Source organism: Mastigoproctus giganteus, chromosome 2, assembly GCF_048544385.1.
Source record: "Mastigoproctus giganteus isolate SK-2022 chromosome 2, ASM4854438v1, whole genome shotgun sequence".
Lineage (NCBI taxonomy): Eukaryota > Metazoa > Arthropoda > Arachnida > Uropygi > Thelyphonidae > Mastigoproctus > Mastigoproctus giganteus.
Genome location: NC_143576.1, coordinates 162978996 through 163004563, shown reverse-complemented (window position 1 = coordinate 163004563; position 25568 = coordinate 162978996). Strand labels below are relative to the sequence as shown.

The 25568-nt window shown below is 38.7% G+C and overlaps 1 protein-coding gene across 3 annotated transcripts in view; it reads right to left on the bottom strand.

The window, feature by feature from the left end:
• Positions 1 to 25568, bottom strand: part of Dora (zinc finger SWIM domain-containing dorado) — a 729579-nt gene that overhangs the window by 370602 nt on the left and 333409 nt on the right. For 2 of the 3 annotated variants that reach the window (XM_090389612.1, XM_090389613.1), the window contains exon 10: positions 23014 to 23209. In XM_090389612.1, coding sequence (XP_090245738.1) covers positions 23014 to 23209 — 196 coding nt within the window. The remainder of the gene's footprint in view (positions 1 to 23013; positions 23210 to 25568) is intronic. The other variant, XM_090389614.1, reaches the window with a different exon arrangement.

The following is a 25568-nucleotide window of genomic DNA, read 5'->3' as shown; positions in this document are numbered from 1 at the left end:
TTTCCCTCCATTTATTCCTACACATGCATAATACATTTCCATGTTTTTTTAAGTTTGCCTCGACTGGCAAAAACTTACGCAAAGTCGAATTTGAATTACTTGAGTATTACATTAAATCGGGGAGTTCCTGTTTAGCACAACATTAAACTGAATGAACAAGCTTACCATATTTTCTTATGAAACCCTTGTATTCTGATACTCACTATATTACCAAAGTTACAATTTTATAAATTACTGAAATGAATTTTTTCAGCATTCGGAAGAAAGTGGACGATTCAAAATATCCAGTATCAACAATTGAAGACCCCAATCGTGACAATCGAACTACAATAAATAACCCTAAATATGAATGAATGCAAAAGAAGATATTAACATCATAAAACAAGATAAAATATCAAGAGTGAATAAAATATACTATCCTCATATAAACTCCCTCTTATAAATTAAGATGGCTTATATAAGGATGGGTTGGGGTTCTCCAATTGTTGATAATGGAAATTTTGAGTTGGTTGCTTTCTTCTGAGTGCAGAAAAAATTAATTTAAGTAATTTATAAAATTTTAACTTTGGTAATATAGTTAGTGGGGCTTAGAGAGGAACAGGCATTCTTTGTGTTTTCTGATACTCAGTCTAAAACACTGATGGATCCAATATCTTTCTATTTCAGAAGATTTATGTGAAGTCCGGTTGGCCTGCCTCCCTAAAATCCACTCATGCACACCTTCTCAATGGTGTGCCCTGTTACATCACTTAGGTGGCAACGAATGTGTAGAGTGGTTCTCTTCAAAACGCCTGGTCAGCGTGAAGAAGAAAAGACCAAACCCTCCAGCACATGACAGTAAGACGAAACAAATGGCCCTCACTCCCCAGCGGCTTTCACTCCCCCTCGTAAGGCAGCAAGAGGATCAGAGTGGTAGCAGAGGGTGCTAAGGATCTCTGGGTATGACCAGACTGCCATACACTCAAACTGAACTTCATCTGTTACAATATAAGATCGCTCAGCAGTGAAGACAGGATATGCTTCCGTAAAGGTGAGTACAGTGGTCTCAGAACATTTTTAAATTCTGTACAGTGGGATAAACTGACGATGTTACCAACAGTAAATTCTAAGTGGGAAGCATTCAAGGAATTAATCGCAGGTGCCACTAAAAGTTTCATACCTATTAAAAAATATTGTTCAAGGTTTAGGCCTAAATGATTATCAAATGAACTAATGAGACTCGTGACAGAGAAGAAAAATGCATAGGATGCATACAAATTTTCAAGCGACTCAGAAGCCTATGGCAGATATAAGCTAGTCTGTAATCAGGTCACAAACGAGGTTAGGCAGACGAAGGCAGATTACAAGAAATCCTTGGCAAAAGATGCTAAGAGAAACAGCAAGGATTTCTTTACTTATATAAACTCTAAAAGGAAGAGGATGAATCTGATTGGTCCACTTGACACTGATGGTTCCACTGTTGATGATCCTGCTCAGAAAGCACACAAACTGAATGAGTATTTTGCATCTACATTCACACATGAGGAATTATTAAGGTTTGAAAATGGCAGAAGGTTATCAAATTGTAGCAGGATACGTAATGATTTTGTAATAACTGAGAGCAAAGTGGAGGAGAAATTTTTGAAGTTTAACCTAAGAAAAGCACCTGGGGTGGATGGGATCTATCCAGTTACATTAAAGGAGGCAGCAAAGCAACTAAGCAAACCCTTAGCCATAATTATGAGAGCATCCTTGGACTCAGGGGAGGTTGCCACGGACTGGAGATGTGAAAATGTATCACCAATTCACAAAGGGGGATCGAAGGGTGACACAAGTAATTACAGACCAGTTAGTTTAATTTCTGTTCCGGGTAAAATAATGGAGTCACTGGTTAAAGATGCATTGCAGGATCATCTAGACAAGACTGCAGCAATAATTCAGACACAGCATGGGTTTGTTAAGGGAAAGTCTTGTCTGACAAATTTGATAGGATATTATGATGTGTTTACAAAGGAACTGGATGCAAAAAATAATTTTGATATCATATATTTGGATTTCAGGAAAGCTTTTGACACTGTTGCGCAGGAAAGACTATTGTACAAATTGGAGCAGAATGGTATTAAGGGTGGTAATCAATGGATGCTGCTCTTTGTGGACTAATGTTATTAGTGGAGTCCCACAGGGTTCGGTGTTGGATCCACTGTTGTTTTGTATATTTATCAATGATATTGATGAAGGTATATCAGGCTTAATGTCAAAGTTTGCAGATGATACATAGGTTGGCAGGGTTGTTAATGACAGTAATGGCAGTGTGTTACTGCAACAGGATCTAGATAATTTGGGCAGATGGGCTAAGAAGTGGCAACTGAAGTTTAACCTTGACAAATGCAAAGTACTGCATATGGGTAGAAGTAACCCCAGAGAAACGTACCAACTGTGTGGTACTACACTTAATGTGGTAGAAAATGAAAAAGACCTGGGAGTAATTGTGCAGTCAGATATGAAGTTTTCTGAGCAATGCAGACAAGCTGCCAGGGCAGGTCATGGGGTTTTGTCAACGATATATAGGAATTTTGCTAGCAGGGAAAAGGAGGTGATTATCCCTCTGTATAAGGCAATGGTCAGGCCACGCCTTGAGTACTGCGTACAGGTCTGGAGGCCTCATTTTAGGAAGGATGTAAATTTACTTGAGCATGTACAGAGAAGGGCAAAAGACTGGTGAGGGGAATGAAGGGATCCTCTTACCAAGAGAGGCTTAAGTTCTGCAAACTGCAGTGGCTGGAGACTAGGCACCTGCGCGGTGATCTGATTGAGCTGTATAAGGCCTTAAATGGGTTGAGCACACTGAATTCTGATGGGATCCTTCCACTTGTTCAGATTACGAACCTAAGGGGGCATAAATTCAAATTAAGAAAAGACAGTTGTAGAATAGATGTGCGGAAATTTGCCTTTAGCCAGCGGGTGGTTAATTGCTGGAACAAACGTCCATCTGTTGTTGTGGAAGTTGATAGGTTGAAAAAATTTAAGGAGGAACTGGACAGGCATTTGGAGGGAATGGTGTGATTTTTTTTTTTTTTTTTTTTTGGCTGATGCTGCATAAGCTCATACACATGCCGCCACCACCACCACTACTACTACTATTAGAGCTGGAAAAGATTTGAGAAAATGTGAATTGGAATATCATCGGTTTGGCTGAAACAAGAAGAAATGAATCACTTATAAGTTTATCAAGTGTAAATCTGCTGTACACCATTGGAAACAGTGAAAGGAGTGAAGGTGGAGTTGGCTTTCTGGTCCATAAAGATATAAAAAACAACATTTTGGAATTCAAAAGTACATCAAGGATGTCAAGACTACTACTCAGGATTTCTAAGAGGTATAAGCTAACAGGTTATAATGATTTATGCACCAACATCAAGCCATGATGATGAAGAGGTTGAAGAAATGTACACCGAAATTGAGAGTCTTCTAGATGAACAGAAAACTCACTACAGTCAGTCCTCGTATAACACGTGTTTACACTACACGAATTTGATCATACATGATTTATAAATAGGGGAACGATATCTTATATAACACGAACCGAATTCGCTTATGCACGATTTGCCTTTGTGTTTAAAAGAAATGGCAATTACCCCAACCGAATCCAACACGATAGGAATGAAGAGAAGATTCTGAAAATGTATTTATGTTTTTTATATCAGTGAAGGGGAAACACATTTCACCATAATAACGTAAAAACCAACACAACTCCAGCTATCGGTATAATCGCAAATGCAATTAGATCGAGTTTACTACCAGCTTATAATAGACTCCACTGGCGGGAGGGAGCGCAACTGGAAATTGTTTTTATTGCTTTATGGTAGTAACCCCAGAAATGTGCTTTAGTAAAATGTGAGCCAGTGAGGTGTTAATAGAGTGTCTCTGCCTTTACGGTGTAGTTTATTCAGTTGCTATACGCGCGCAGCTTTGTTTACGTGTATCAAGCATGCCTCCTCGTTTTGTAATTGTGCTTTATTCCCTAAAAATGAGTAAAATACTTAAAAGGTGTGAAAAGGAAGCGTCCTGGTGATGACACTACAGATTCGGAGAGAAAAAGAAAAGCGATATCGATAAACAGAGGTGGACTGAGTCAAAAATTCTTACCTGGGAAAATTTATAGTGGCCTCATACTCTGGTTTATGGCCAAAATCGCACGGGCCTCCAGCCCACCGGGGTTTCCCCGGTAAGGCTTATGGCCGTCCGCCTCTGTCGATTGAGAAAAAATATGAAATTGTGAAACGCTTTGAGCGAAATGTGATATTTCACGTGCTACAGACCTGAATGAGGCAACGCCGAGAATTAGAAAGAATGCAGAGAAAACAAAAACAACTTTCATAGCAAGAACAACTCAAAGTGTAATTAAAATCCATTCGATTAAGACACAAAGAATTGGAAGAGATGGAACGCCTGTCATCTGTTTGGATAGAAAATAAAACAAAAAACAAGTTTGCTTACGATATAAGCAAAAGCATTAGCAATATTTTATTACGTAATAGTCGTAATAAAATGCGTAAGTATTTTATTACGATTATTTATTGTGTTTGGTAATGTTTTGGTTACAAATGTGTGTTCAATCTTGGGTGGTCGGCACCTAACCCCATTTTTCCCATAGGGCCTGTTGTTTATATTGCACGATTTTGCATTGCACGAGGGTTTCTAGGAACGCAACTATCGTGCTATACGAGGACTGACTGTATACTATCATTATGGGGGACTTCAATGCTAAGGTTGGAAATTGACAAAACAGCACAGAAAGGGGATCTACGGGAAATTTCGGAATTGGTGAAAGAAATGAAAGAGGTGAAAGACTTGTGGAATTTGCAGAATCTTGAGGAATGTCAGCAATGAACATTTTTTTCAAGAAAAGGGTGAACAGAAAGTTGACATGGAAGAGCTCAAATGGATTAACATCAAATGAAATTGACTTCATCCTCACTAACAGAAGATATAGATCGTGAATGATGTTACAGTCCTGAACAAGGTAAATGTTGGAAGTGATCACAGAATGGTAAGCTGCACACTTGATATGGATGCAAGAAAAGAAAGGAAAAAACTGACTCGAGTAAATAATACGAAGGTCTTTGATATAACAGAAAAGGAAAAAAGCAGTATGTACTGGAACTTAAGAACAAGTTTGAGTTTCTGCAGACTACTCAGGACCAAGATATCGACGAGGAATATTACAACTTTCTGAAAATGATAAAGCCCAAGAAAAATATAGGTAAAAAGAAATCCCAAGGAGAAAAAATTAGTCAAAAACACTTGTCATGATGGATCAAAGGTGACAAAATGAAGAGCAAGAAAAACACTGACATGGTTATTTTGGTTTTTAGGAGCATTAGCAACTAAGGCCATATTGCTCCGTGAATATGCAGTGGTCATTCCTGACCTTTCTGCATCCTCCGTATTTGGTGGTGACAGGCTCGAACCCCGGTCTAACCAAGAAGCGTGTGCTACGCACTGCTGCTCCTTCCCACCTGGCTATGGACGAGCCACACTGACAAGGAGAAAATTGAGTATACTTGAGAGGAGAAAATTGAATAGCTCAAAGACAGGACGACAGATGGACTAACAAAATAACAGAATGGCATCCAAGAGGAGCTAGAAGAAAACCTGGAAGACAACAACGGAGATGGACAGATGAAATTCGTGAGTTTGTGGGTAGTAAATGGATGGCCAGTGCTCAAAACAGAAGGAACTGGAAAGGCCTTCATCCCGCAGTGGATTGAAATGGCTGATGATGATGAATATAGTTAGTATAAGAATACAAGGGTTTCATAAGAAAATACTGAGGTAAGACTGCATTCAGTTTAATTATTTGTAATATGAAACAAATTGAACCTTGTTGTTCTCCTATATTTTAATAGAACAGCATTATATCACAGTAAAACAAAGTGCAATACACTATTATGCTGCAGTACAAAAATTATATAAGACAACATAAATGGGTTAATTATTAATTAACACATGTTGCTTAATTTCAGAATGAAATTAAGCAATGGTTTCCCCACACAAGGTTGCTGCATTTGAAAGGTTCATACTATGTTTATTTATTTTAAATTGTTTCCTTTCTGAAATTGTGATGCTCTGGAAAAATATCAAGAAAAGCATTTTTTATGCTAGAAAGAGCCAATGGACTGACATGACATATGGAGGCCTCTTGGATTTGCACTAAAATGCTTGTACATGCATTGTTAAATAATACTGAATAAATACATATATTTTTATTTTTCTTTTTACCTGCTGAATTTTCCTTCCCTTGGTCTGATGTATGTTTGTACAAAGAAAATAACGAACCTGTCATAGCAGACACTAATTTTGCAAAACAATGTATGGTATATTTTACTGTACAATTATTATGTATTTTTGTGTATTCTTGATTCAGTAATATCTGGATTGACACAGCATTTCCAATCCTTACACAAAATCTGCAACTTATTTGGAATCCTATGGACCTTTCAGGATCTCAGCACAAAAATTACAACAGAAATATGCTAAGGATATTCCACATAATATATGCAATGAACTGGTTATATTATACTAGTAGTATAATATAATTGAGAAATTGAAATATAATGTAGTAGTGGCAAAAGATGCAAGAAAAAACACTTATATAGCATTAGTAGAGGCATATGATGCAAGAAAACAAGCTTATACAGCATTAGCTGAAAAAAAAACCCTTCCTGTTTCACACATCCATTCACTCCAAAAGTTTGTCTAGTTTCTTCTTGAATTAATTTAAGATGTCAACTTCCACAACACTAGATGGAAGTTTGTTCCAGCAATCAACCACCCACTGGCTAAAGGCAAATTTCCACACATCTATTTTACAACTGTTTTCCTTCAATTTGAATTTATGCCCTCTCAGGTGTATAATCTGAGCAAGAGGAACAATTCCGTCAGCATTGAGCTTGCTCAAACCATTCAAGGCCTTTTATACCTCATTCAGATCACCTCACCTACTCATTCCAGCAGCTCTACATCCTTCCTAAAATGAGGCCTCCAGACCTAGATGCAGTACTCAGGGTGTGGCCTGACCATTGCCTTATATAATGGGATAACACCTCCTTATCCCTGTTAGCAAAATTTCTATATATCATTGACAACACTCCATGATCTGCCCTGGCAACCCATCTGCACTGCTCAGCGAACTTCCTAAATGGCTGCATAATTACCCCCAGGTCTTTTAAACTTTCCACTTCCCTAAGTGTAGTACCACACAGTTGGTACGTTACTCTGGGGGTTACTGCTACCCATATGAAGTACTTTGCATTTGTCAATATTCAATTTCAGTTGCCACCTCTCAGCACATCTGCTCAACTTTTTTAGATCCTATTGCAATACTGTGCCATCCTTACTGTCATTAACAACCCTACCAACTTTCGTATCATCTGCAAACTTGAACATTCAGCTTGATATACCTTCATCAATATATTAATAAATATAGAAAACAATGATGGGCCCAACACTGACCCCTGGGGGAATCCACTAATAACATTTGTCCAAGAAGAGCAGTGTCCATTGATTACCACTCTCTGTTTTCTCCAATCAGCCATACTTTTAACCATTGTAGCAACTTGCCCTTAATACCATACTGCTCCAACTTGTACAGTGGTCTTCCATGTGCAATAGTATCAAAAGCTTTCCTAAAATCCAAGTATATGAAATTAAAATTATTTTTTGCCTCCAGTTCCTTTGAGACCACATCATAGTATCCAATCAGATTGGTCAGGCAAGACTTCCCCTTAACAAATACATGCTGTGCCTGAACTATAACTGTAGTCTTCTCTAGGTGATCCTGCAGTGCTTCTTTAATCAGTGAATAAATTATTTCCCCCGGAACAGAAGTTAAACTAAGAGGTCTGTAATTACTTTATCACTTTTCAATCCCTCTTTGTGAATTGAAGATACATTTGCATCTCCAGTCCGTGGGGACCTCCCCTAGTGCAAGGATACCCTCATAATCATGGCTAAGGTCCTGCTAACTTCCTTTGCTGCCTCCTTTAATATAACTGAATAGATCCCATCCACCCCAGATGCCTTCTTATGTTTAACTTCAGTAATTTCTCCTCCACTTTCTTTTCAGTTATTACAAAGTCATTTAACTCCCTGTTAGAGTTTGATAAGCTTCTGCCCTCCACTTCCCAACAGAATTCCTCATCTGTGAATGTAGATGTAAAATACTCATTCAGTTTGTCAGCTACCTCAGCAGAATCATCAACAATCGAACAATTGATATCGAGTGGACCAATCTGATTCATCTACTTCCTTCTAGAGTTTACATAAGTAAAGAAGTCTTTACTATTGTTTGCATCCTTTGCCAAAGATTTCTCATAGTCTACCTTTTCTTGCTTAACTTCATTTGTTTGTTTGTTTGTTTGTTATTTGGTTTTTAGGAGCATTAGCAATTAAGGCCATATTGCTCCAGGATATACGGTGGTCATTCCCTGACCTTTCCGCATCCTCTGTATTTGGTGGTGATGGGCTCGAACCCCGGTCTAATTGAGAAGCGTGTGCTACGCACTGCTGCTCCTTCCCCCCTGGCTATGGAGGCGCCCACTTCATTCGTGACTTGATTATAGGCTACCTTATATCTACCATAGGCATCTGTGCCTCCTGATAATTTACATGTATCCCATGCATTTTTCTTCTCTACTACGAGTCTCATTAGCTTATCTGATATCCATTAACCCAGTTAACGGATAACAGCTCAAGGTCCATTAACTGGGTTAATTGGTCCTGAACAGTATTTCTTAGTTGGTATGAAAAGACTGGAAGCTTCCAAGATTAATTCCTTGAATGCTTCCCATTTAGAATTTGCTGTTAGTAATGTCATCAGTTGATCCCACTGTATAGAATTTAAAAACTGAGACCTCCGTAGTCACCTTTACGAAAGCAAAAACCCTTCCCTTTACCCCTGATGGTAATTACACCTTTGAGTAAAATCCCACATGTGTGTAGTCTCAGCAAAAGGAAGTATGCCATTAAGATTCAGCTTACTCAGTCAAATTCAAGATTTTAAAACATCAATCACATCTCCCTGCAGGTGCCTAATCACCAGACATTGCAATTTGCAGAACTGAAACATTTTTAGGTAAGAGCACACGTTTGTTCCCTTCGCCAATCTGGTTGCCCTTCTCTAAAGTGAGTACTGTGTACATGTCTGTCCTCCAGACCTGTATACAGTACTCAAGATGTGGCAGAACCATGGTCTTGTGCAAAGGGATAATCACCTTATCTCTGCCACAAAGTTTCTGTGTATCAGTGACAAAACCCCATGAACTTTCCTGGCAGGATGTCTCTACACTATTCAGAGAATTTCATAACTGATTACACAATTACCTGCAAGCCTTTTTCATTTTCCACTACCCTGAGTGTAGTAACACACAGATGAGTTACTCTGGGATTACTGCTATCCATATGCAGTACCTTGCAATGTCAAACTTCAATTGACTTTTTCCTGGCCAATTAACTCAATTTTCCTAGATCTTGTTACAGCATCTCATCCTGATTACTGTTGTTAATCACCCTGCCAACCTTTGTATATCATCAGCAAACTTAGACATTAAGCCTCATATACCTTCATCAGTATCATTAATAAATATTGAAAACAATAATGGGCCCAGCACTGAACCCCGGGCAACTCTACTAATAACATTAGTCCACAAAGAGCAGCATCCATTGATACTTACTCTCTATGTTTTCTTCTGCTTAACCAACCCTTTATCCATACCAGTACCTTGCCCCTATTGTACCTAATGACACATTCCTCCAGTTTGTATAGCAGTCTTTTATGTGCAACAGTATCAAATGCCTTCCTGAAATCTAAGTATATGATATAAAAATTATTATTTGCTTCCAGATTCTTGCATATAGTAACTTTTAAATTGGTTAGACAAGACCACCCCTTAGCAAATCCATGCTTTGACTGCAGTATAATTGCATCTCCTTTAACCAATGACTATTTTGATTAAAAGATATTTCTTGGCTAAATGCCTAAGAATATGAAGGAGTTTGTTTATGCATTGGTAATGCACACACATCAATTTCTACTACCAAGGTAGTTTTAATGCATCATTTTAATCATATCTCATATTGTGAATACCTTCACAATGAGTTTCCATGGTACTGCACTACCTAGAATAAGTAATGCTTCACGTATGGAGAAGATTATTATTACTTATTCTCGGTGGATACCACCACCCAGATGGCACAGTTTTGAAGCTTATTGGCTTCTCATCGGTGGGTGGGCTGATACCCTGTTGTTGCATTACCCATGCATAAACAAACTCCTTCAGTGACTATTATTTTTTCTAGAAGAGATGTTAACGGATCTGTAATTACTCATATCGCCTTTTGATCCCCCTTTACGAATTGGGGATATATTTGCAATCCAAGAATACTCTCATAATTATGTCTAAGGGTTTGCTTGCCTCCTTTGCTGCTTCCCTTAATATACAGGTAGTATATTTTGCGCTAGTCCGATTTGCAGCAATTCGCAATAGCGCCCGGTCACTAACCACAAGGGCATGAATATTTATTTTTGAAATTTTTTTATAAATAGAAAGTTTAAAATCATAAAACAAAATTTATCAGCGTCATACTGTACTTTGTATCATGCACTGTTCACGTGATCAAGGACAATCTGAGCCAATCACAAATAATATACAATGTCGGTTTTGTAACCCATGGGGTAATAGCCAACTTTAAAGGTTATTACCTATGGAAAACATTTACAGAAATGGTAAAAGCTTTAGATGTGTCCAACATTACCATCAGAGAATACCGACAGTCGTTTCATGTCCTAAGTTGTTATTTGTTTTTTAGGAGCATTAGCAACTAAGGCCATATTGCTCTGGGGATATGCGGTGGTCATTCCTTGACCTTTCCGCATCCTCTGTATTTGGTGGTCATGGGCTCGAACTCCGGTCTAATCAAGAAGCGTGTGTTACGTACTGCTGCTCCTGCCCACATGTCTTAAAGGCATCAATCACATTAATACAGCCTGGCAAGAAGTGACTGTCAATTGTCTCAATGGAGTGGGGTGTAAACTTCTCCCAGATTTCATGCATGACTTCAGAGGATTCAAGCTACAAAAGGATGTAGAAAACATCAGCCGGCTGGCACAAGAGGCAGGGTTAGAAGAAGTTACAGTTGAAGATGTAACTGTGCTCTTGAGAAGTCATGCAGAGACTCTTTCGAATGAAGACCTTTTAGAGTTAGCTGCAAACTTAGCCAACAGCAGGAGGCAGAGAAAGAAGACCCTCCTCTAAAATTATGGAGACCAGTGATCTACAACGGATTCTTGGAAGTGTAGAGTCCCTCACTAAAGAGCTCAGGTGCCTCTGTAGCAGGTGGGCAGGAGAAGCAGTGCATAGCACACGCTTCTTGATTAGACCAGGGTTCGAGCCCAGTTTCGACCACCAAATACGGAGGATGCAGAAAGGTCAGGGAATAACCACCACATATCCCCATTGCACGCAATAAATAGCGTGCAACGGGGGTAAATGACTTCCTTGGTGAAATAGTCATATCAGTCTGAGTACCGATGGTATTTTTCCCAGAAGCTTTCTGGGTGTTGTCATTGTTGTGGATGTTTGATGGCGCATAAGCTACTTTGGCTGTAATGCACCTATTCAGTTATATGAATATATGAGAAATTCTTGCAATGTCAGAAAATACTGAAATCAGAAATGATTAAAGACTCCAATTTGCTTAAGAAAGTTGAAAAATTCAGGAATATTTGCATTGTCACCAATGACATGCTCTAGAGTTATTGGTTTCCGAAGGTTAACCAATGGTAGCAGGGTTGTATTTCTGTCTTGTTTATAGTATGGGCATTCACTGAGAATGTGTTTAACAGTCAGATTTACAGAACAATGTGGACACTGGGGTGGATCATCTCCTGTGAGTAAATGAAGGTGAATTAAATGAGTATGACCTATTCTTGCTCTTGAAAGGACTATTTCTTCTCTTCTTGATGTACAGATACCCAAACACCAAATTTTAGGATCCTGTTTAAATTGAAAATGAATGTCAGAGTGCTGTCCATTCTGTTAGACATGCTCCATGAATGATTTGTGGATAGTCTGATGCTGGAACAGGATCAGACTATCCACAAATTCATTAGATCAAATCATTACCAGGAATTCCGGAATGTGCTGGAATCCAGCAGAAGGTGACCAGTTGGTGGCACTCTTCAATCTGTAGTAATAATCTTCTAATTTCATTTAGAACATGGTGAACTTTAACTTAGGAGTTACATAATGCCATAATTGAGCTGAGGGAATCAGTGTAAATAACAAATTTTAATGAAGAGTCAGAACAGATCTTTTCTAAGGCTAGTTTAAATGCATATAATTCTGCCAAGAAGATACTGAATTCAAATGGAAGGGATGCTGAAAAAGTGGCATTTGGAAACACTGCAGCTGCTCCAACGTTTGAATTGGATTTAGAGCCATCCATATAAATTGGGGAAAAATCAATATATCTATGAGTGTATAGAACGGCAGGACTCCATGGTGGTTGAGCGAAATTTACTTGTTGTACAGAACAAATGGAAACATTCTAAACCTGCATCAGTTCAAGGAGGCGAAGACCAGCTGGTTTTACTATGCTATATTGAATAGATATGGCTGAATGGGATGCAAGACACAACTTTGTATTTTGACAGCATACTTCAGTAACAATGTTTTCCTAAGTAATGTTTAGTGGCAGCTCATGAGTGTCAATGTAGAGGCTATGAGTTGGTGATGTTCTGAATGCACCAAGTGCAATCCTCAAGGTGCTGTGTTGAACTGGATCAAACCAGCACAGTGTGCTTGCCCTGGCAGAACCATAGACAGGAGCACCATAATCGAGACAGGATCTGATTAATGCCCTGAATAACTGAAGCAGGGAGGTGCGATCTGCACCCCATGTTAGGGAGGATAAAGTTCTAAGTATATTTAACTTTTTCATACAGAAAGTATGTACATTTTTAATATGGTCTAAGAAATTTAATTTGTTGTCAAGGATTATTTCTAGAAATCTGATGTTAGTAGCGACTGGGATGGAGACATTAGATATTTGAAGTTCAGGATCCAGATGAAGTTTTCGTTGTCTACAAAAATAGATTGCAACTGTTTTCTGCTGAGAGCGTCGGTAGCCGTAGAGGCTGGCCCATTGTTGTATTTTATTTGTTATTGTTATTTGGTTTTTAGGAGCATTAGCAACTAAGGCCATATTGCTCCGGAGATATGCGGTGTCATTCCCTGACCTTTCCGCATCCTCCGTATTTGGTTGTTGTTGTTATTTGGTTTTTAGGAGCATTAGCAACTAAGGCCATATTGCTCCGGGATATGCGGTGGTCATTCCCTGACCTTTCCGCGTCCTTCGTATTTGGTGATCACGGGCTCGAACCCCAGTCTAATCAAGACAAGAAGCATGTGCTATGCACTGCTGCTCCTGTCCACCTGGCTATGGAAGTGCCTGTATTTTATTTAGTGATATCTGAAGCTGTCTTTCAATAGATCTCATGTTTTGGGAATGGCAGGAGAGATGGAAAGGTCATCTGCATAAAGGTAAGTCTCAATTGTGTTTGGAAGCTGTTTAGTGATGGAATCGATTCTAAGAGCATCGATGATACCTGTGGAACACCTTCCTGAATGAAAGTTGCAGAGAGGGCATGTTGGTAACTCACTTGGAACGATCTAAAATGTAAAAAATTCTGAACAAATTTGGGAAGGTTGCCCCATAGACCGAGAGCGTAAAGATCACTAAGTATGCCATGCCGTCACGTGGTGTCAAATGCCTTCTCTATTTCAATTGAAACTAACACTAGATGTCCGTGCTTAACGAAGGCATTCCGAATGAAAAATTCAGCCTTGACCATGAGATCCAAGCAGACCTGTTTTTTCGAAAACCGTGTTTGACTATGGCTCATTAGATGTTTTGACTCAATGATCCAGACGAGTCTACTGTGGACAACTTTTTCAAGGATTTTGCTGAGGCAGCTTGTGAGAGATATTGGTCTATAGCTATGGGGGGTTGGAAGGATCTTTTCCAGGCTTTAGGAATGCCAAAACAATAGAATGATGCCAAGAAGCTGGATAAATATTTTCTAAAAAAATGTGATTGTAAAAGAGCAGAAGTAGGCGCAAAGCTTTGACATCAAGGTGTTGCAGCATGACGTAATAGATCCCATCTGGTCCGGCAGCACCATTGCGGGCTGTTTTTAATAGCATGTAAAAGTTCAGAATATTGCAACGGTTTGTTATACGGTAGACTGAGAGTAGTTTGGAAATTAATAGTATGCTGTTCTTTACTGTTTTTAATTCGCTGGAAAGATGTAGTATAAGCAGATGCTGCTGATATTTCAGCAAAGGTACTTCCCAAAGCATTTGCTATATTAGCATTAGCATTAGTAGAGGCATTTGATGCAAGAAAGCAAGCTTATGCAGCATCAGCCAAAAAAAAAAAAAAAAAAAAAAAAAAAAACCACTTCCACTTCACCCCTCTGTTCGTTCAAAATACCTGTCCAGCTGAGCCTTAAACTTATTTACGCTATCAACCTCCACCACAAGGGATGGAAGTCTGTTCCACCAACCAACCACCCGCTGGCTAAAGGCAAATTTCCGCACGTCTATCCTACATCTGTCTTTCCTCAATTTGAATTTATGCCCTCTCAGGTGATTTTTCTGAGCTAGAGGAAGAATCCCATCAGCATTGAGCATGCTTAAACCATTCAAGGCTTTATACACCTCTATCAGATCACCTCGCTGGTACCTAGTCTCCAGACACTGTAATTTGCAAAACTTAAGCCTTTCTTCGTAAGAGCACCCCTTTGTTCCATTCACTAATCTTGTTGCCCTTCTCTGTACTCATTCCAGCAGCTCTACATCCTTCTTGAAATGAGGCCTCCAGACCTGTATACAGTACTCTAGGTGTGGCCTGACCATCACCTTATACAATGGAATAATCACCTCCTTATCCCTGCTGGAAAAATTCCTGTATATCATTGACAATACTCCATGAGCTACTCTTGCAGCCCGTCTGCACTGCTCAGAGAACTTCATATCTGCCTGCACAACCACCCCCAAGTCCCTTTCATTCTCTACCACTGTCAGTGTAGTACCACAGAGTTGATACGTTGCTCTGGGGTTGCTGTTTCCCATGTGTAGTACTTTACATTTATCAATGTTAAACTTCATTTGCCACCTCTCAGCCCATCTGCTCAACCTTTCCAGATCCTGTTGCAGCAGCATAGTGTCAGTAGTGTCCTTGACAACCCTGCCAACCTTTGTATCGTCTGCAAACTTGGACATTAAGCCCGATATACCATCATCAATATCATTTATAAATACAGAAAACAATAATGGACCCAACACTGAGCCCTGAGGGACTCCACTAATAACATCAGTCCACGATGAGCAGTGTCCATTGATTACCACTCTCTGTCTTCTCCCCCTCAACCACCCCTTTATCCATAGCAGCAATTTGCCTCCAATGTCACACTGCTCCAATTTGTGTAGCAGTCTTCCATGTGCAACAGTATCAAAAGCCTTTCTAAGATCCAAGTATATAATATCAAAGTTATTCCCTGCATCCAGTTCTTTTGTGACTGCATCATAGTATCCAATCAAGTTGGTCAGGCAAGACTTCCCCTTAACAAAACCATGCTGTGTCTGAGCTATAACTGAAGTCTTGTCTAAATGATCCTGCAGTGCTTCTTTAACCAGTGCCTCCATTAATTTTCCTGGAACAGAAGTTAAGCTCACAGGTCATATCCAAGGGACTTGATAGATCTCGCCCATTCCAGGAGAGGATTGGAGATGGTATGGTTGGAAACTTACCAGATAGCTGTCTAATTTTTTCCAAATTATTTTGCTGTCAGTGTTTCTGTTGATGCTGGATGCAAAGCGGGTCCACGATTCTTTCTTGGCTTGCCTTTGTATGAAACATGCTTTTGCCCTTAATTTTTTATAATTTATCAGACTGGTTGTGGATGGACATTGCCAAAACAAATTCCAGGCTTTATTTTTTGCTATTGTGCATTCCTCATTCCACCAATAATTATAATGTTTTCGGCCAGGGGAATTTGATAGTGGTATTGTGTCTTTGGCCACATTTAGGAGATGCAAATTGATGTCATCTGTCACATCATCAATAGACTGGAGACTGATTTTTTCCTCATCAAAGGATATTGATGACTGGAATTTTGCCCAGTTTGCTCGGACAAATTTCCATTTCCTGCAGGGTTGTGTTAGAGGAGTCTGTGCTATTAATATGTTGCACACAATTGGGAAATGATCACTGCCCATAGGATCATTAACAACATACCACTCTATGGTCGGGGCCAGCACTGGAGAACAAATGGAGAGATCTATTGCTGAGGTTTGTCCAGTTGGGAGCTGAATGTGAGTGTGCACGCCAGTATTGAGTAAGACGAGATTTAGTGCCTCTAAAAAGCTTTCAATGAGTCGACTCCATTTATCTAATTTAGAAGAGCCCCATAAGGGGTTGTGCCCATTAAAGTCCCCTAATATACAAAGAGGTGGAGGTATCTGTATAAAGAGGTCTTCAAGATCTTTTAAACAGTAGTATGGTTTGGTTGTAAGTAGATTGAAACTAGTGTTATTGCAATATGGAGAGTTATACGAACAGCAACAGCTTCTATTTCAGTTTGAAGTGGAATATGTTTAGTCGGGATTTTTGAATTTATTAGGATTGCGACACCACCATGGGCAGCATTAGCTGTATTTCCATCTCTTCGATAAAGGCTAAGTTCTTTATCGAAGGAGAAATTTGCAAGGTTATTAAGTTTCCTGAAGACAAAGAGCAACTGGAGAATATCAGTTAATTAGATCATGGATGTCATCTGTGTTGCAATGAAAACCTCTGCAGTTCCATTGTAAAATACAAGGCATTATTTGTGTTTAATTGATGGAGCTGTATCTGACTGCTTTTTGAAGGTGACTGGATTATTATATTCCAGTTTTTGTTTATCTTTTTTGGCAAAAACTGGTCTGCCAATGTCCATTTCTTCTTCAGCATAGATTTCTAAATCAGGATCTTCCTGTATTGATGTACCATCTGTGTCCATGGTTGTGTTCTGGATATTTTTAATTGCATTTGAGTTTGTAATATGGGATGTGGTAGCACTCTTTGAAGTAGGAAATGCTGCTGGTATTGTTTTATTTGCTTGAGCTAAGAGTTTGGGTTGTTGCTTACATATACTTGGTTGTTGTTCAGAGAGGATATTTCTAGCCCAATCAGAAATTGATTTATTAGTGGGAACCGTGACATCGATTTGAGTTGGAGACTGTTTGATACTTTTTTACGGCATTGGCACAGGTTACATTTCTGTTTATAGGAGGTACAACTAATTTTCTCGCTTCTTGGTAACTTACTTGTTCTCAACCTTGTATTTTACTATTGAATTTACCTTGTATTTTACTATGGTATTTACCTTTTAATTTTATATTTACCTTCTATTTTACTATTCTCAGTTTTCCATTTTTCACATGTCTTGGAATATGCAGGATGATCACCTTTGCAATTTGGGCAGGTCATTTTTGTGATCATACAGTCACTTTGTATGTGATCTGAGGACCCACAGGGCAGACAGAACTCCTCTGCATACAGTTTGTGAGTGCTATACTTTTGGCATTTGTAGCATCATAGTATGTAGGGGCGAATGCGAGAAAGTAAATAACCTGCTTTTACGGAGGAGGGCAAGCTGGGTGTATTGAAGGTGAGAATAATATTTCTGGTTGGTATAAGTTGATCTTTTTTAGTCCTTATACGTTTTGCTTGAATTACATTTTGTCCCTGCAGTTCTTGGGTTATTTCCTCCCCTGTGACATGTAATAGGTCCCAACTGGCCCTTAGATGAATTTATGGTTGCATGAGGGAATATTTTTACTGGAATGCCAGCAAAGTTTGTAAGCTGTAAAAGCTTCTCCGAATGCCTGTGGTTCGTAGTTTCCACTAAAAAGTCTCCTGATTGGAGTCTTTTAACAGTCTTAGGAGATCCAGCAATACCTTCCAAATGTTTTTATATAACAAAAGGAGACAGTTTGCTCATAGGCTGACCAGTGAGCGAGTGGAAAATTAAAAATGATGGGCAGGGTTGCTCCATCTAATTGGTCTTCTGTCTCTTTGGATTGTCATTACCTAGGTCATGATTGGTGTCATAGTCATTGTAAGTTTCAGGTCTTGAGCTCGTAGGCTCTAAGGGTGGATAAGAATTTTTATCCATGATGGCTCCTTTCGGCCCTGGGGGGTTTGCTTTATCACCCAGGTTAAAGGCCCTGCCACGGGGATAACGATGATGGGTAATTCCCCCTAACAATGTGGTTTTCAGTAGTTGCTGTGCATGTTTTTGGCTTGCAGCCTCAACTAAACTGTCTCCAGAACATAGCCTTTTGACAGATTTTGGAGGTTCTGTCAACCCTTTTAATCCTTTCTGGAAGAAGAGTAACATTTTCCTGAGTACCTGCTCTCCGGTGAAATGGAGAATGAGGAAAAGTGGTGTCACAGATGGTGGTCTATCCTCAGTTATGGGCCTTTTTGAGCTGCAGTTATCGGTATCTTCTGATCAGTTAGGTAGGGGCCTTGTTGGGGCCCCCCAGAGGAAATAGAATTTAAATTACTCATATGAGTAAGATAAAAATTTCCAATGCCCTAAGTACCTCACCCACCATGGAGCCCTACGAGCGGACGCCCACTCATGAACTAGCAGGTATTGTGTACATGAATGGGACACCAAATTTGCTTAGGAGCACCATACCCACGTTTCCAATAAGCCTTGATCCCATCCCAAGGCCAAAGGGAGGGAGACTTATTGGAACGCAGTTGACCCAAGCAGTAAGAACCACGGGCCGATTGATCCCAGTTGGGCCGGTCCGGGACCACCAGTCTTGTCGAAGCAGGGGCTGAAGTGGTGTATCGAGGCTGGGTCCCTCAACCACCAGGATCCCCCTTTCTAAGTTTTCACAGGTTGCGGTGCACGGCTGCACATGCCGGATTCCAATGATATAACCCTGGAACCAAGGTATGGGCGTTAGATCCCAGTGATGCTAATCTGGAAGACCAGCAACATCACTGGGAGGTCCCCTCACCACGTACAGGTGCCCAAGTTGAGGGGCTTATAGCTTGGGAAATATGGTACTTCAAATAGGGTAAATTAACATTAAATGCTACTATACTGGTTCTATAATATAACTTGCAATTCAATATTAACGAAAAAAACCCTTTTTTTGTGCAAATATGGTAACTGCGAGGACTGGAACGAAAGTAATGCCTCCTAATTCTTTGCTTTCATATGTGGCACCGTAGATCATTTCATATGTCACTGAGTGGCGCTGTGATTGATCTCGTGAGTGCAGCACATAGATAGTTCAAAATGGAGGATGTAACGCCTTTCGAAATTAATACACATCTCAAAAATGTTTATGGTGACAATACTGTAGATGTGAGTACAGAAATTTAAGAGTGGGGAAAGTGACATTGTTGAGAAGCCCCAAAGCGGCCAGGCAGTAACATCGGTACCAACAGACAAGAGCTGGATAAATGTGCTGATCAAAGAGGACAGCTGCATCATGACATGCGAATTGTGCATTGCAGTAGGTATAGGGAACTGTAAGCTTAAGGCTTACTTAAAAAAAAAAAAAAAAAAAAAACACTTGGGGAACGAACGCTTATATACGCAAGAGTAGTTAAAAGTTACTATGGAAATTTACGGGTGAGTCCATGATACCCGAAATTACGGTGAACATTTCAACTTAACAGAGGGGAGGTCAGTCAAAATTTCAAGGTATGCCGGGAAACATAGCAGATATATAAGGACGGGTTTCAACAGCGTTAGGTTATGTCGGGAAGAGATGTTGTGATAGAGTAAGTCGGGAAGAGTAGTCAGGGAAGAGTGATAGAGGAGGAGTTAGTGTTACAGGTAGTGTTAAAGGAGGAGGTAGTTCTGGAGAAGTAGTCTTGTCTTAGTAAGCGCAGTCGTGGAATTATTTGAGATAGAAGTTAGTCGGGAAGCGGCGAGATTTTGCTGGATTTCAGAAAGGAAAATCTGCCAGCTAAAGGAAAAGGCTTATTCGGAATCAACTAAGTTAAAAGCAGCCAAGAGGAGTCGAGTTGGGTCAAAGGGAAATTTGGAATTAAAAGCCGGATATTAGACGTGGAAGCCGTCACAGAAAGTGCGGGAAGGTCAAGGAGCTGATCCTAAAACATATTGTAAGTACTGTTTTGTATTATTGTTTCTAGTCATCCTAAATGGAAAGGAAAGGAATTCTGAAATCCTAAGTACGATTAATTTGTCTAGCCTAAGAAATAGCTGGAATAACAAGTTGAAGGTTGTAAAAGAACTTTTAGTTAGATTAGAAAAAAGATATACTGTATGGAATTATTGTAATTGTTTTTCCCAGAGGGAAACTTCTGTAAAGGAGCTCTTATTCCATTTAGTAAAGAGATATTCTGAATGGAATTGTTGTAATTGTTTTTCCCAGAGGGAAACTTCCGTAATATGAAACGTTTTGTTGATAAATCTTTGTATGTATCTAAGTCAAGTTTCTATAATTAAACATGTTAAATTTATCCTGTGTGTTGTTCATTGCCTCACTCAGATTCTAGCTAAGAATAATAGTAATCCTGAAATTTTCTGAAGCAACCAGTGGCTGGCCCAAAAGGATAACAAGAGTTACCTATTAAAATTAAAGTAGGCATTCTCCCAAAAATTAACATAAGAAAGGAACTAAATAAGAAAAGCGGTCGCATACAATTGGCGAGCCGGAACAAGGGAGAAGAGTGCGCCTTACAATAAAAGAGAGTGCTTACAGAACACTGCTGTGATAACCATCATAAAAGAGGCGCCTCCGTAGCCAGGTGGGAAGGAGCAGCAGTGCGCAGCACACGCTTCTTGATTAGACCGGGGTTCGAGCCCGTCACCACCAAATACGGGGGATGCGGGAAGGTCAGGGAATGACCACCGCATATCCCGGAGCAATATGGCCTTAGTTGCTAATGCTCCTAAAATCCAAATAAACAACAACAACCATCATAAAGGAACTAGGCTACAAGGTTTGTGCCCGGTGGGTCTGAAAAATGTGAGCACACATGAGCACACAGAAGCCCAGAAAGTCATCTGTATGTAACTTCTCCAGCACTCTGAGAGTGAAGGAGAGGTTTTCTTTCCCACAGTCACAGATGATGAAACCTGGGTCCATCATTTTGACCCTGAAATGAAAAGACAGTCAATGGAGTGGCATCATCAAAATTTACTGCCCAAAAAGTTCAAAAGACAGCCTTCTGTCGGTAAAGTCATAGTGACAGTGTTTTGGGAAAAAGATGGGGATCTTGCTTGTGGACTTCTTGGAGCGTGGCACCACAATAAACTCAGATCAATATGTAGAAACATTGAAAAAGTTGAAAGCAAGGCATCCGTAGAGTTTGACTGGAAAAAAACCTTAATGAGGTGGTTATTCTCCGTGACAACGCATGACCCCACACCAGTCTGTGCACAATGGAGACCATTGAAAAACTGGGGTGCACAGTTCTTCCTCACTCCTCTCATAGCCCGGACCTTGCACCTTCCAGCTATCACCTCTTTGGCCCACTGAAGGATGCACTCCGTGGAATCCATCTTGTAGCTGACGACCAGATCAAGCACAATGTTTGCAAAGCCCTCCAGAGCAAGAGTAAGGACTTTTACAGGATTGGAATACAGCGTCTGACTCAGAGATGCCAGAAGTGCATAGAAAATGATGGCGACTTTGTAGAAAAATAATGTGTTCATGGGAACCAGCAGCATGATGCAAGATATTGCATGTATTCTAAAATTTGGTGAACAAAAAAATTATTCCCACATGTACCACCTTGCAAAATATCGTGCTTGCACCCACAAATGTGTTTATTAATGATTGAGGATTACATGGTGTAAAAGGCGTAAATTGTAGAAATTAAATTTTCCGAGGAAAAAAATAGAAGGCACTACTTTTGTACCGCTACTCATAGTATTTTCTGCATATTTCTCAGTTCATGAATTCATGACCAAACATATCCTACAACATTCAACTATCCAGTTTTCCACTTTTCTTTTTTTTTTGATACTTCCTAAAAGAAAATACTCATTATAAATAGAATGAAATGCAATTTCTTCTAATAATGAATATTTCAATAGACTATTTCAATATTTCAATTATTTTTTTCTTATAATGGACGTTTTTCAAGAATTTTAAGAAAAAAAAGTTATTATTAGAGAGGTTGAAAAAAATAAAATTAATTTTATCACTATTTTGATATATTCAACGTTTTTCAAGAATTTTAAGAAAAAAAAGTTATTATTAGAGAGGTTGAAAAAAATAAAATTAATTTTATCACTATTTTGATATATTCCAAATTTTAAATTTATACATAAAATAAATTCCTGCTAATGCCAGAAATTTATTGTATGAATTTAAATGTAACAAACATTTATGTTTTCATCATCTCTCTCTCTCTATCCATGCATGTGCACACACTTTTTTTTTAGTTTTGTTTCAAATAATACCTCATTACACAACAACAAATTTTCATTTTTAGGTAACATAGAATATACAGTTTTTATTTAGTTTAAAATATTTTCCTATTCAAGACACAAAATGCTATTTTTAAAATAGCACACAATCATGAACAGGTAAATATAAGAAAACGTAAGAAAGAACAGTAAAGACTGTTAACTCAAATTTCATCATTCCATTCACTGATTTTTTCAATTGTCCAAGGCACCACTTCTGAAGGAATTGCACACAGAAAGGTTCAACTTAGTGCTAGTAAAGGAAAAAATATAATTCCAGATTCACTGATAAATAATAAGATGAAAAATAAGCAATCATGACATACCAAAAAAATCTGCACTGGAAAAGATTAAATACTATATAAATTAAACTTCCACGAAAGACTGCATATGCAACTGGTTTTAAACCACCATGATACTTTTGTGCTGTCCACTTTATTTACAACTGTTACCTCAAAGGGATCTTCGATTTTCTTGACCGTTACAGATTCTTGAGTACCTTCTTTTTTTTCCGGCTTTTCTTGTCCATTTTCTGAGCAAGAAACTAAAGGACTAAATGACTGTGGATCAAAATAATACAGATGATGAACACTGTCACTTGCCTGATGTGAGGGTGGTGATGTTAATGTTTGCCCATGAAGAAAAACCCTAATTAAGTAAAGAAAAGAAGCAATATATACCAAAAAAAATTGGTTAATTATATATGCATTGATGAAAATATGCAAACAAATAAAAAAAAAAAAAAAAAAACATTGATGCAGATTATAACAATTTATAGAAAAATTTTTAACTCCTTTGAGATGATTCCCAAATGAATAATTAGCAACTGCCTTTATAATTGCTAATTATTCATTTTAATTTAAAGGACAAGGAATAATTAGCTTTATTCTTGCCCTTTAATTAAAAGCAACTATACAAATTTCAAAACATTAAGCAACCAAGTTATTTAGATAAGACAAAACTGATAAACCATACTAAAAATCTTTACTCTTAATGCATGAGTAGGTCAATGATGTTGGGTAAAAAAAATTATACAGCTATATTTACTTATACTGTATTTAGCTATATTATACACAGCTATATTTACTTATGCTACTAAATATTACAACTGTGTGTGTGCGTACATGCGTGCTTGCGTGCAAGAATTGAAAAGTCTGATAAAGTTTGCGTAGATAGAAGTGAAAAATACACAAAGTGCCAAGTACTAGACGGGTGAGGATAGCAGAAAAAAGAAGTAATGTAGGTTTTTAAGGAGAAAGAATGTGAATATCCTATAAGTTATGATGAATTAAGAGAATTATAAGCTGAATTGCAAAGCCAATTAGAGGTGAGGGAACTGCAAAGTAAAATGATTAATACCAAATGATTAAACAAATAAAATAAAAGGTGGGATAGCTGTCATCAGATATGGGTTGGCAAATTTAGTTGAATATAGGGATAGCAAAATCTGATGCAAGCTGAAGTAAATATTGATACATGGTCAGGTATTTCATCATGGGACTACACCTGACCATGTATCAGGAACTCTTTCTTGTCCATACTGTAATGTGCTAATTTTAAGGTACAGACCTGAATCCTAGAGAGAACTGTTGGCATCATGTGGAATTTGCAGTTACCAGAAAGAAACCAAAGACCCTTGTGAACTTCAGGAAGCCATAATTTGTGTTTGGAACCACGAAATATCAGTTGATTATTTTCAGAAATTGATCTTGTCAATGCTGCAACGGTGTGCTGCTGTCATCAGGCCCAAAAGCGGTTCAACTAAATATTAGTTTGCACCTGGTGAACCTTTCATTTTGTTTCTAATTTAAAATGATAAACTGAAGCAAACTGAGGCTTCTGATAACATTTTAGCCATAATTGTCATGTTTACCAAAACTGTTGTATAAAGATTGCAAATGCCCATTCTGGAATATTTTGAGAGCACCTATCAAATATTACTTAGCTTTGCCTTAACTATTAATAAATATCTTTTGTTTATATTTCTATTTGTGATGCTAGTCATTAATGTAACATACCATCGCGAAAAAGAGTTATAAATGTGAAATTCCTAGGTGATGCACTTTCTTTGAACACCAGTGTATATACCAGGGGGTTATAAAATAAGTTGCTCTATTCAGGAGACCCTAGGCCAAAAAGGTTAGAGTTAGCATGAAGATCAGTGGGTATGTCACTTAGGGTATGGGGAAACGATTTGTAGAAGAAAAAAATTAGTTCAAATTTCAGCTACCAAGGGAAAAACGGCGTTGCACATATGTAAAAGTTGTCGTTTACTTCAAGACATGCTGCTTACGCAAATGACATCCTGTTAGATAAAAGCAGAAAGGCCAACACCACCATCAATAATCATTATGGCTCTTACAAAAAAGGAACGTGCTCTTTTAGTAAAACTTTTCTACCAGAATAATAGTAATGCTAATGCAGCACTATGTGAATATCAGAAACTTAAAGGTTTGCGTAAAGGACCTCTGACTTCAGTGGGGTTTAGAAAACTAAAAAAGAAATTTGAACCAACTGGGGAGTTAAGTGTAATTCCAGGCAGGGGACAACCACGTATCGGAATGGAGGTAGTGGATGAAGTAGCAGTTGCAATGGCCTCTAGGTCAGAATGTGAAACACTACTAGTCAGTAGTGGACTACCAGAGGTGTGTCAAGAGACTTGAACTTGCCTTGGTCTACTGTACGTAAAGTGCTTCAAATAATTTTACGCTGGTTCCTGTACAAGATTCACGTAATGCAAGAACTAAAGTCTTGTGATCAGAAAGAACGAATAGACTTTGCTCTATGATTTCTGGCTCGTACAGAACTTGATGATACATGGGCTCAAATGATCTTGTGGTCTGATGAGGCACATTTCACTCTTCATGGGGCTGTAAATGCACAAAACTGCTGAATATTCCCATCCATCTGCTGTACATGAAAGACCAATACAAAGTCCATACATTAGAGTATAATGTGGATTCACAGCAGTTCATAATCGGACCATTTTTCTTTGAAGAGTCTACAT